We start from the raw sequence: 12,681 nt of genomic DNA on the forward strand, positions 1-12,681 counted from the left end.
GTGTTAAACAACATAAAACATAGAATGTTCTGTATCAGACCACCCAATTTTTAGGTGAGTAAAAGTATAGGAACGGATACGTTTTGAAGTTAATTACAGTAAATAACACAATATTTTGCTTACTTGATGCAGTGTTTGCTTGTAAAGACAGCATCAAGCTTGCAACTCGTGGACCTTACTAACCTACAATATCGTTAAGCATTGGTGGTTCAGTGGTAGAATTCTCGCCTGCCACGCGGGAGGCCCGGGTTCGATTCCCGGCCAATGCAGCAGTCATTTTTATAAAATATATAGAAAAGGTTTTTTTTCTGTGTGTAATTTTCGTTTGGGTTTGATATGGAAAGTTGGATATGAGACGTGAGTTCAGGATTTCAGTGTTTACTTCCTGGTGTTTACATCTAGGTGTGTTAAACAACATAAAACATAGAATGTTCTGTATCAGAGCACCCAATTTTTAGGTGAGTAAAAGTATAGGAACGGATACGTTTTGAAGTTAATTACAGTAAATAACACTTAATATTTTGCTTACTTGATGCAGTGTTTGCTTGTAAAGACTGCATCAAGCTTGGAACTCGTGGACCTTACTAACTTACAATATCATTAAGCATTGGTGGTTCAGTGGTAGAATTCTCGCCTGCCACGCGGGAGGCCCGGGTTCGATTCCCGGCCAATGCAAAGATGTTTAGTTTTCTTCTACTATGTATAATTTGCCTTTGCTTTTAGAAATATATGTCTGTCTTTTAGAGATGACTGGTGCATTTAAAATAAATAAATGACCTAAAAGAAACGCCAGATGTCGTTAATTCATATTTGAGTCCTACAAACACATGGAAGTGTGGGCAGAGGTCAGCGAGAACATGAGCTAAGGAAAATCTTTGGATGGTAGGGTAATCCTGAAGGGGCACTTTTCATTGATCTTGTGACCACCATGGTGTAGATGGAGAAGGACAATACAATGCAGCCCACTATGAGAGTAAAAGCCAGAAGATACATTGAGGCGTTACTCAGATATAAAACCATACTCACAGCTCACTGTCAAAGTACCTTCATACAAGTGGCATGGACTTGCTAACTGCTCAACACATGGTGATGGGAACTCAAGACAACTTGAAAAGGTTCAACTGGGACTCTGAAGGTCTTAAAAAGAACAACAGATGCATTTGCAACACACTGGGAAAGGCTGAAAATGTGAACTTTGGATAGCTATTGTATACAGACAGTGAAGCTCCCAGGAGGAGATGTAGATGGTCATACTGTGTGTAATAAATTGAATTTAGGAAAGGAAAAAATAGCATCAGTGGTTTCAAAATTTGTTGCGGGTGTATAGGGTGGCCTGGATGACTGGTGATGATTTACACAGATATGGCCTACAGAAATTACCTAGAGAGTCCTGCGTGTGTATGAGAAGAGGAATGAATTAATGCTACATAAAAAGAAGTTCATTAACCAGATCATTAAGCAACAGCACACATTAGAAGAAATCGGTGTCCCTGTCCAAAGCAAACTCTTCTGCTGCACTCCACTTTGTCCTTTGACGTTGCTGACAATTCAGGCGATGTTATCAGCATCCTAATTCCTCTGTCAACCTAGCAAAGAGAAGCACAAGCTCAGACCATCCTAACCTTTTGCATAATGTATAATAAAGGCCTATAGCATCATAAAGGATCCTTCTCACCCCTCACATGTCCTGTTCACCCCATATTGAAGGAGGCTCCGAATTATCCTGGCCAAGTGGTTCTATGCACTCATGTGGCATGCGAGAATTTTACCAATGAACCACCAATGCTGAGTGGCCTAAAATACCGTGGACACTATGAGAATTAGTCACTAGATAAGCTCAAGTAGGCTTTATTGTTATTCTTTTTTTTATAGACAATTATAATATTAGCAAATAAATGTAGTTCTTCCAGAATAATAGTGCTACACTTAACATAAAACAGGGACAGACTACAGCACTAGTGCTAACAAGCCACACATGAGCAACCGTTATACAGATGGAGAATCGACGGAACGCCAGTTGCTAGCATTATTTAGAATTATTATATTGTTTTGTAAGCGGATCCAAAAAAGTACTCATAAAAGCGGCATCCACTAGATGGTACCTTGCAGAATTAAGGTGCTACACGTAATGTAAAAAGTGACAGGCTATACCACAACCAACTGTCAATTTGTCAAAACAATATTCAACGTCTGTGACAGTATTAGACACCAGCTTTATTATGCAATTCATGCAATTTTGGCTTTTATAGTCACAGCTTCAAGAAGTTTCTGCAAGGTCAGCGTTGGGCGTGCCACAGCGTTACATTAGGACCAGGTTCAAGTCCTGGCCAATGCAACACCGTTCAGTTTTTTCCCCTACTATATATAATCTGCCATATTTTAATGCCTGTCTGTCTTTCAGAGATGTTTTCTTTAGCTGTCCAATGCTATAACAGTTCAGACAGGGGTCTGATTTAATCGTTTAGTTCACTGTATAAAAATAAGTCGACTGAACACTGTACATAGGTGACATTTGTATGTCTCCTAACAAGTCTCTTAACGTCTTTATAAATATAATAATTATAAATAATGCTAGCGATTGGTGACACTTTATATTTTTTAGTCCACTTGGTCAAATATTCAATTATTATATATGTAGCGAGGTGGAAAATAATGTCATTATTTAAGTTGATTCAGTCCTAGAATAAGTTCTTAAATAGATTTAAAGGGTTAAAAATATTATGTGTGATGCTATCTTACATATGTATTTTGCGTTGTGGATATAATTACATGACATATAATATTATGTAATTCAGTGGTAGAATTCTCGCCTGCCACGCGGGAGGCCCGGGTTCGATTCCCGGCCAATGCAACAGTCATTTTTATAAAATATATAGAAAAGGTTTTTTTTCTGTGTGTAATTTTCGTTTGGGTTTGATATGGAAAGTTGGATATGAGACGTGAGTTCAGGATTTCAGTGTTTACTTCCTGGTGTTTACATCTAGGTGTGTTAAACAACATAAAACATAGAAAGTTCTGTATCAGACCACCCAATTTTTAGGTGAGTAAAAGTATAGGAACGGATACGTTTTGAAGTTAATTACAGTAAATAACACTTAATATTTTGCTTACTTGATGCAGTGTTTGCTTGCAAATACTGCATCAAGCTTGCAACTCGTGGACCTTACTAACCTACAGCATCCCTAAGCATTGGTGGTTCAGTGGTAGAATTCTCGCCTGCCACGCGGGAGGCCCGGGTTCGATTCCCGGCCAATGCAAGAACATTTAGTTTTCTTCTACCATGTATAATTTGTCATCTTTTCAGAAATTTATATCTGCTGCATTTAAAACACACAGACAGCTGAACAACATGCACTTGAATACTATGAAACACAGAAAGAAGAAATCTCAAGATGGGTTCAGCTTGATATTAAACCAAATACACCACTACCATCTGGTGGTCATTCTAAATAAAGCTGAGATTGTAAATTTCCAAGGATTGGCCTGGAGATCCTATAGCTCAACCTTTCCTGATCACACCAGATCATGAAAATCTCCCCTTTTTTTTTTTTTTTTTTTTTGAAAAAACAATTCATAGCATAATAAAATGGAACATTGCGCTACTGATCCATGGAGTCCAGTATAAGCTGTATTCAAGGACCACTTCAAGGACTGATTTATTAAAATGATGTCTGCTTTCAGTAGTATATAATTCTCCCACTATTCTACATCATCTCACCACTACTGTAAATACATTAGAGAGCAGATGGCCCGAGTAGAAGTCATGGTTCTAATAATAAAACATCCTTGAAACATGCAGAGGCCTAGTGGTGCACAACATCTGTGCAATGCCTCGGTTTGCCAGATGTTCCCAGCTGTTCTCCAATATGGTATTGACGCCCTAAGACCAGAGCAGTAGGATACAAAATAGCATCACATTCACAGTATAAGCGGATGGAGATGGAGCCCCCAACAATACACAAATACATTTCCCATGAGTTACTCATTTGTTAAATGAGAAATAATTAACATGACGATTAACTGATCTTGTTTTAAGATTAGCTTCCATAGACAAATGGAAATTGACTTTAAAAATAAATAAATAAATAAATAAATAAAAAAGCGAGCGAGTTACTGTAGGAGTAACTCCCTGCTCGTTACGCAGATTAAGATTAAGACGGATTTGGAATCAGAAACAATTTGATGCTCTTCCTGATCCACTGTACAACATCTGGAATGAAAAAAAAAAACTAATTGTATACTACCACTAATAATGTTAATAGTTTTACACGAGGGTATGCATGTTAATTTCTTACTTTAAGCACATTTTATCCCAGCGTTCACTCAAAAGTCACAGGATTACTTTAGGTAAATTCAGGGGGCAAAGTGTGGACCAGAACAAACACTGTCCTGCTCTGTCAGCACGGCCCACACACATAACACAGAGGACCCTGACCTTACTGTGATTCAGCTAGTGGACTACAGAGTATTGCTTCGTGGTTTTGGCACTCTGACCAGCAGCCACCATGAAGCTCAAGCTGCTACTGCTGCTCCTTGTCTTCTTCTGTACCTTCATCCTACCTGCACAGGTGAGGTTTAAACCGCCTTCAGGTCTTGGCTTGGGTCATTGTGCTCACTTTATACAGTTATATTTGCGATCACTTAATGAATTTCCCTATCAAACCAGCTGTCAAAACATGACCACCATCCAAAGCATGACAAAAAGGATCACAAGGAGAAACCAGGGGAGAGACATGGCAACAAACATGGAAAGCGGCGGGGAAGAGTAGAAAGTAGGTGACATTTGAAACTTTTTTACACTAATTATCCTTAAGGGGAAAGGTGCATTTCAACACGAATTTGCATGTAAACACACGTGGTATCACGTGGAATATGGAATCACGTGTGAAAATATATAAAGCATATGTGAAAATCCCACGCGACCATAAATACGCATGCACTGCATGTGAAAAAAAAAGACAACAAATTAAATGAAAATACACGAAACCCGTGAACGTCGCATGCGAAAAAGTTATTTGTGGACGTTAAAGATGTAGAAATAAATAAGTTGTGTGTAAAAAAATCACGCGTGAGATTAAATCAAATGCGAAAGTCACATTGTAAAAATAAAAACACACGTGCATTCAGTCACGCGTAACTGTTCTGTGGAATAAGACAAAACCCCTTCACACTTGGCACTAACCCTTAAAATCATTTATGACATAATTAACTCTATATTTAACAGACCTGCTGGCTGACTACGATGACGACAGCAGTGATGATGATGACGAAGAAAGGGGCCAATGGCTGTTTCAGCTTCAAGGTGTCAGAGGTATGCGTCGGTGAATGCTTACTGATCACCGCTGGATGTTTTTTAGGCACCCATTAGTATAATTCACGTTTAATTCGACGCTACTCCTCCAAACTCAAACTAGCACCCTGAAGTAATTGTACTCAATACGATCCTGTCTTGTGTTCAGTGCGGTTTGCAGAATTGTACAATTCTGTACATATTCACCTCTCATGATATAACCTAGCTCTCCGTCTGTCTTTTCGTTATCTGTTTGATCACCTCTGGTCTATTTAGGGAGTTGCACCCCAAATCCATGCCTCAACAACGGACTCTGTGAGGAGAACCGAGGCAGATTTAAGTGCAAGTGCCCCAAACCTTTCAAAGGCAGGGTGTGTGAGAAAAGTAAGACATCATCTGACATGAAAACCTCAACCTGAACGTTAAAAAAAAAAAAATAATAATAATAAAAAAGTAAAAAAGTAAATAAGACAGCATTGAATTGATTCCATGTATTTTTCAGGAAGGAAATTCTTTTATTGTTTACAGGTAAAAAGGCCTGCAAGGCGGACACGTGTGGATATGGTCAATGTGTTCTTACATCGACTCCTCCTTACTTCGCGTGCAAGTGTAAAGCACCTTTCCAACCCCCCGACTGCAAAAAAAGTAAGATTTTTCCTAGCACCGCCCAGTATTGGTTAGAAGCTAACATCTTACGAACATCATCAGTACTCCGTGGGGTCTCTTAGATCTGATTCCTGGAAAAATGTAGCTTTCTAAAAAAGCTAATGATCTTTCAAGTATGTAAGGAATGAAACATGATCCGGAATGTTGTTTATAGGAAGTATAATATATAATGTCATAGCAACAACAAAGTTGGTTGTTTTCCTATAACGGTACATAGTGGAGTATTTTAATCCTCTTATACCACAAGAGTGGTAGATTTTTATAGTTTTTATCCATTTAGAGTTACATTCACTGATGTAGACCATCCACGAAAACAAGTCAGTCACTTACGCTATATAATGGTAATAATAACAGTTATATACCACCATTACTGTAACTCACCAGCCTCCATTTTTTTCTCTCTCTCTCTCTGGAAGTTAATAAGAGAAACAAACGCAGCTTGCCATGTTCCCGAGAATCCGCAGAGCCCTCTGCTGTGAACACTTAAAAAGATATAGCTTTAGCTCTGACTGTTACAAAGTGTTGTATTTATTTATTTTTAATCCATCTCCGCATTTACCTTCGACGACACACAGTTTGACCGCTGTTTCAATTCGGACGAACTAACCAGAGCGCGTGTTTCGTCTGTGCTCTTTTACGCCAGTCGCCCCATGCCAATTGAACCTATGTCTAAATGGAGGTACCTGTGAGAAAGATGGTCAAGACTTTGACTGTGTCTGCAAAACAGGTTTTTCTGGAAAATTCTGTCAGGTCGGTAAGTATGTATTTAAATTAAAAACCATGGTTTACACTTCAACAACCAGACAACTGAATCGGGAACTTTTATTCATTTAATTTTTTTTTTTCGAGGCCCAAATGACTGCTATAAGGGAAATGGTGAGTCCTACAGAGGGATGGTATCAGAGACAGAGAATGGAGATGATTGTCTTTTCTGGAATTCTTACTTCCTTCTGGGTAAAGGAACAAACCCATTCAATACATTCAACGACCCTCAGGGTCTGGGTCCTCACAACTACTGCAGGTATTACGCTATGCATGTCTTCACAGGTCTTTAGTCTTTAATCATGAGGGGCACGTCAACAGACTGCAGTGTTTGAAGCTCACATGTATTCCTTAAATCACAGAAATCCAGATGGTGAATCAAAGCCATGGTGCTTCGTACGAACCGGAAGGAAGATAAGATGGGATCACTGCGACGTGAGGAAATGTCCCACTGGTAATTATGTTTCTCCATTCTCTCATTTTCATGCTACTAGATTGTTTAATAATACAGACACTTGTCTAGCAATACTAAATGAAGATTTGAAGATGCCAGAGGGTTTAATTAGTTTAACCAGGTGGTGCCAATTGGCAAAAAATCCCAATTTTCTGGAATATTTTGTCCTCTGAGGATTCTTTTGACCTTTAGAGTCTTGACCTGATAAAAACCCTTCCTTGTTAGGTCCTTAGGCAGTAACCCATTTGGACTGTCACCGAACCATACAGACAAAGACACTGACTGTGTTGCCCCAACCAGAGCCAATACATGATTCCAGGTTTCAGATCCCTAAATGAGATGCTGTGATTGGATATCAACAAAGATGCATGCAACAAAAAATGTACATTTAAAACAATGGAGTGAATATTTGTTTCCTCTACAAATTACATTGCACGGTAGTTACCGTTATGGTGATACGTCTGGTATTGGTGCCTCACAGCTTCAGGGTCCAGGGTTCTATCCTGGGTTACTGCCTTTGTTGAGTTCATGTTCACACTATGTACGCATGGGTTTCATCCAGATTCTCGGGCTTTCTCCTAGCTGGGGTCGCTCTAACACACAACTGACCGTAATACAGCGATTAATGAACATGACTGAATGAATACATGGTAGTTTGATAGTGAAAATAGTTCACACTAGTGACATTATGAGGCTTGCCAGTTAGCCCAATATCTCTAGTTTCTCAAACAATTTGTCCTGCCAGCAGGGTGCCTGGTCTGGTAGAGGGAATGCCTGCCAGGGATCTCTTTTACCACTCAGTGGAACTGATCAAGATGAGTAGCGAAATGATTATCCCAAGTCTAGTTGAGTCTATGCAATTATATAAATATATTTATTTTTTTTAAAAAAGGTTCCTCACAACATCTTTGGATTTATAAAGCTTCTTAGCATCTTAAAGGGGTTCCATGTGGAACCTTCTCTGAGAGGAAACCTTTTATTGTAGGATTCTACAAAGAGCCCTTAAGGATTCCCCCACACTTTTAGAAAACAAAGGGGTTTCGTAGGATAGTTAAGAATAGCTGTCTAAAGAAAACTCTTACTCATGGGATCTACCAGAGGGACAAACCATACAACCTGGGATCAAAACCTTGCACCTTACTAGACAGTTCAAATAACTTGGATGACCTGAAACCTTTCTTTTGTTGCTTTTTTTTTTGCAATTGACATTATTTTAGATGACACCCCCACCGCCCATCCGGAACCGAAGCCCACTACAGCACATTCTGCTGTCATTCACCCGGCCATAAAACCCACCCCACCAGGTACTTCAGAAAGTCCCATTCCTGGAAGTGACACTGATGGAAACCCCATACCAGCCAGTGATGCTACTGGAACCCCTATACCAGTAAGTGACACTACTGGAACACCTTTTCCAGTTAGTGAGGCTGCCGGAACCCCTTTTCCAGTTAGTGAGGCTGCCGGAACCCCTTTTCCAGTTAGTGAGGCTGCTGGAACCCCTTTTCCAGTTAGTGAGGCTGCTGGAAAACCTTTTCTAGTGAGTGAGGATGCTGGAAGCAGCACACCAGGAAGCGACACAGAAATCCTTACCCCAGGAGTCCCAGCCGCACCCACCATCCGGCCCGTGGAGAGACAGTTTGCAATCTGTGGCAAACCCCAACCAAAAAGGCCAATAAATCGCATTTATGGGGGTATAAAGGCACTTCCTGGTGGCCAGCCATGGCAGGCTTCTGTTCAGCTCAGACCCAAAGCTACAGTCCTGCCCTTCAAACACGTATGTGGAGGCACCCTCATTAAGCCATGCTGGGTGTTGACTGCAGGACATTGTATGTGAGTACTCTCTAATGCGTACTGTATTGACCATTCACCAAGACATGTTTAGTGATCGAGGGAAGTCGGGTTTCTAAGGAAGTCAAAGTTTAGGAAGCGTTTTCCAAAAGATGTGTCGTCTTCCTGCTATTACGACGCTTCTTGTATCTAGAAATCGCAAACAGCAAATATAACCTTATAACAAGACACGAGACAGAAAGAGCTCCAATTGTACTATAATGACACTAATGCAAACAGAACTAAGCAAACAGTATAATGTAGCTGCACGTTGGCCTTCGGGTAGTGTAATTAGCTCTCCGTTCATGTGTGTATGGCCTCTGTGCCCTCAGCAATCCAAACACGTGGATGGATAGAGGACCAAAGGGTATTTTTATGAACTTGGGATTGCATTAATAATTTCCTAAGTATTGATTCCTTGATAAATTGTTGTCTATCCACTATTGAAGCAGCAGATGCCAGATTAGCCAAAGACGACCTAGAATAGTAAATAAACAGTAAATAAATGGAAGCGAAATAAATAGAAGCATTAGTACCAATGTTGCTAACGTTTAAGAAAATTCCACCATCGTTTTTTTTTTTTTACTGTAGTATGGAAACACGCACTGCTATCGCACCAGACTATTTTAAAACTTTACAGAAAATGCTTTTGTTTCTTTTAGAGTGGCTGCACTGTTAAGATTTCCAAACATGTGTGTTTTCACAGCGATAAGACAAAGGATTACCGAGTCGTTTTGGGAACTATTAATTTGGCGAAGAACGAGCCGACACAGCAAACGCTGGAGGTTGTAGAGGCCATTATTCATGAGCGATACAAAGAGACAACTGAGTCTGTCCACAATGACATTGGTGATCACTGTTTCCTTTGCGCATGTTGGTTATTGCCCTCGGGCTGATGTTTAATATGACATGACTGATATCTGTTATATTATTCTGCTATAATACAATCTGCAGCTCTGCTTAGGCTAAAAGACAGAAATGGGAAATGCGCAGAGGAGAGCCAGTTTGTAAAGACGGCCTGCTTGCCGAGTGAAGATTTTCCTGATGGAACCGTGTGCAGCATCTCTGGATGGGGGGCCACTTCTGAATGTAAGTAAGAGAATTTTCATGACTCTGAGAAGTACATTAGGAGGGTAAAAACTTTTTGAGAAAGACTACAGCATTGGACTGATTAAACAGACCGTCTTTATCTCTGCGTTTTAGCACTATATGGCTCCAATCAGTTACTGGATGCTGATGTGTTGCTGATTTCCCAGGAAACTTGCTCCAGTGCTAAAGTATATGGGAACATCATAGATAACAGCATGGTCTGCGCTGGTCACTTGGAAGGTGGAGTGGACTCGTGTCAAGTGAGAAAACGCTCCAATCTTTCACAACTTATAAATAGCCGTAAAAGTTCCCTCTGCACAACAACAGGAAGATACGGACCTTTAGAAAGTCTCATATGGAAAATATTCAGACAACATATACAGGCAGGAAATAAAGGCAAACAAATAACTCAAACTTCATAGTGACAGAAAAATAAATACCAATACTAAAAGAATATGAAGATAAATACAGAGATTAGTAATAATATAAATAAAGCAACATTTTTTGTTGATGTCAAATTTAAACAACAACAACAAAAAATGCAGTATTTATTGATTTAGAAACTCTTCTTTTTTGTGTGTGTGTGTCACTTTAACGGTACTAATGTCTTCTCACTCCGATAGGGTGACTCCGGAGGGCCTTTGACCTGCGTGGGAAACCAGATACACTATATCTATGGCATCGTTAGCTGGGGAGATAACTGTGGATTGAAGAACAAGCCCGGGGTATATACCCGGGTCAAAAACTTTGTGGACTGGATCAACAGGACAACAGCTAGGGCGGGTGTGTAAATTCTCTCACTGTTAGAATAGTGCTGATAAAGACAAAACGGCGAGGTTACATAATACATACTGATCAGTTTGAGGTGCAGAGATTACTGCGAAACCAAATTATTTTCAGCATCTACGGAATTCGGTCATTCAATTTGAGAAACTGAGTATTCCTTCCAGAAACTGTTGATCAGAGGCCAAAAAAGTCTCAAATAAACCTGCTCTTGAACCAAATATACTTCATTACTGCATTAATACAATATACTGCGTTAATGATCACTGCTGCCATACACTGATCATTCACTAGAAGCTTCTGTTGGATCCGTCAAAGGTTCCACCTTTCCATCTTGGTAATCTGATGTCACTTCACAAGATGGCAGCAGAGTGCAGGTAGTTTTACATGAGTTTGGGTTTTATGTGTACTGGTTACAAGTGTTTTCTCCCTTTCAAAAACAAATAATAATAATAATAATAACAATAATAATAATAATAATAATAATAATAAAAGGAGTAATTTCTTACCATAAATCTCATTGGTTGGACTATTTTTTTTCTCCCATGACTTCTCCACAACTATTCTATCATTTCCGCTAACAGTTAATATATTCAGCTTACCAATTTAACGTAAGTCTTGCGTGCACCATGCTACATAACTTGTGCAATAACTAGAATAAACGTACCAAGTGGTCCTCTCCTGAACTTGTAGTGTCCCTTTGTCCTTGTCTTGCTCCCTGACAAACAATAAACCATGGCTGCCTATAATCAGTACAAGCCCGATTACATTTTTGGATTTCCAGGGAGTGTAGGAAAGACCACTGATCCATAAACTCCATCTTGAAGGATAATTTCCTGTAGAAGAAGCCGCTTAATTCCTCTAAAGTCCACGAGCAGGCATCAGGTGCATGACCGTATTTTTACCTTTCTGCCGGACTCCCAGTGAACTGACATTAATAAGGGAGTATTGCTGCAACATTTTAACACTGTTGTCCAAAATCGTGCTCTATAGTCTGCGATCAGTGCTCAGCGTGAAGATTGAACGCAGTTACAGACCTGGGAGCTGTAAAACACGAACTGTCTTAGGGAGAAATATTTAAGCATTTACTTTATTGTCAAAGTAACCTGAAGTTTTAGACGTGTCGCGTGTTATTTGCAACATTAAGCATTAACATCTACCTGAGCATCGCAGTAGGCATGACACCTGTCTGTGCCAGGCTAAAAGACTACCACTCTATTAATTATGTATAGATGGTGTGTAATAGTACAGGCCAGGGCTAAATGGGGGAATGAACCTTTGGAGGCATCCCAGAACATGGCTGTTAGTGTAACAAGAGAACAGAGGGGTGTCATCCTGGGTTTCGTCAAACACCCCTTTGAGAAAATTGTTTTCACACTATTAAAAATGTAATTATTATCATCTCGATGGCCTAACGGTAAGTTAAGTTCCTGGAAAGGAAAAAATGCTTGGCCCCAGGACAGAACCTACATTGCTGAACATCATTTGATCAAAAAGGCATATTGGATTACTGGAAAACTACTCAAGTTGTTGTCACTGATCCAAACAGTTTACCAGTTTATAACTGGAATAATGACATGACGGGGATAATTTGGTATAATAAGAATCTTCCAGATTTCAGATTCAGGCTTTTTTAATGTAATTATACCTTGATCATGGTTTAAGCACTAGGATTTGTTAATCTGCTATATTTTGGTTTCTGACTACTAAAAATGGGGGTAGACCGAAGGTGCATCGGGGGCGTGTCTATAACGTGACTGACAGGTGTGTTGTAAATGGCGTTTTTTCAGTCGCTTTCCTCTCATGTGTA

General features: G+C 39.7%; 1 protein-coding gene and 3 non-coding genes across 4 annotated transcripts; all 4 read left to right on the plus strand.

Annotated features, from left to right (window-relative positions):
• Positions 1 to 198: 198 nt before the first annotated feature.
• Positions 199 to 269, plus strand: trnag-gcc (transfer RNA glycine (anticodon GCC)). Its single transcript has one exon. It is a non-coding gene; the product is annotated as a tRNA-Gly (tRNA).
• Positions 270 to 604: 335 nt separating this feature from the next.
• On the plus strand, positions 605 to 675 carry trnag-gcc (transfer RNA glycine (anticodon GCC)). The gene has a single exon. It is a non-coding gene; the product is annotated as a tRNA-Gly (tRNA).
• Positions 676 to 3,186: 2,511 nt separating this feature from the next.
• Positions 3,187 to 3,257, plus strand: trnag-gcc (transfer RNA glycine (anticodon GCC)). Its single transcript has one exon. It is a non-coding gene; the product is annotated as a tRNA-Gly (tRNA).
• A 1,198-nt stretch (positions 3,258 to 4,455) lies between these two features.
• Positions 4,456 to 11,557, plus strand: LOC128605170 (hyaluronan-binding protein 2). The gene is made up of 13 exons (XM_053620358.1): positions 4,456 to 4,568; positions 4,667 to 4,772; positions 5,225 to 5,311; positions 5,567 to 5,674; positions 5,819 to 5,935; positions 6,600 to 6,710; positions 6,806 to 6,977; positions 7,081 to 7,172; positions 8,390 to 9,002; positions 9,706 to 9,848; positions 9,954 to 10,088; positions 10,203 to 10,348; positions 10,712 to 11,557. Exons 1-13 carry the CDS (start codon positions 4,506 to 4,508, stop codon positions 10,877 to 10,879), a joined length of 2,061 nt encoding a protein of 686 aa, XP_053476333.1. The 5' UTR covers positions 4,456 to 4,505; the 3' UTR covers positions 10,880 to 11,557.
• Positions 11,558 to 12,681: the final 1,124 nt, after the last annotated feature.

This window comes from Ictalurus furcatus, chromosome 3 (genome assembly GCF_023375685.1).
Source record: "Ictalurus furcatus strain D&B chromosome 3, Billie_1.0, whole genome shotgun sequence".
NCBI lineage: Eukaryota > Metazoa > Chordata > Actinopteri > Siluriformes > Ictaluridae > Ictalurus > Ictalurus furcatus.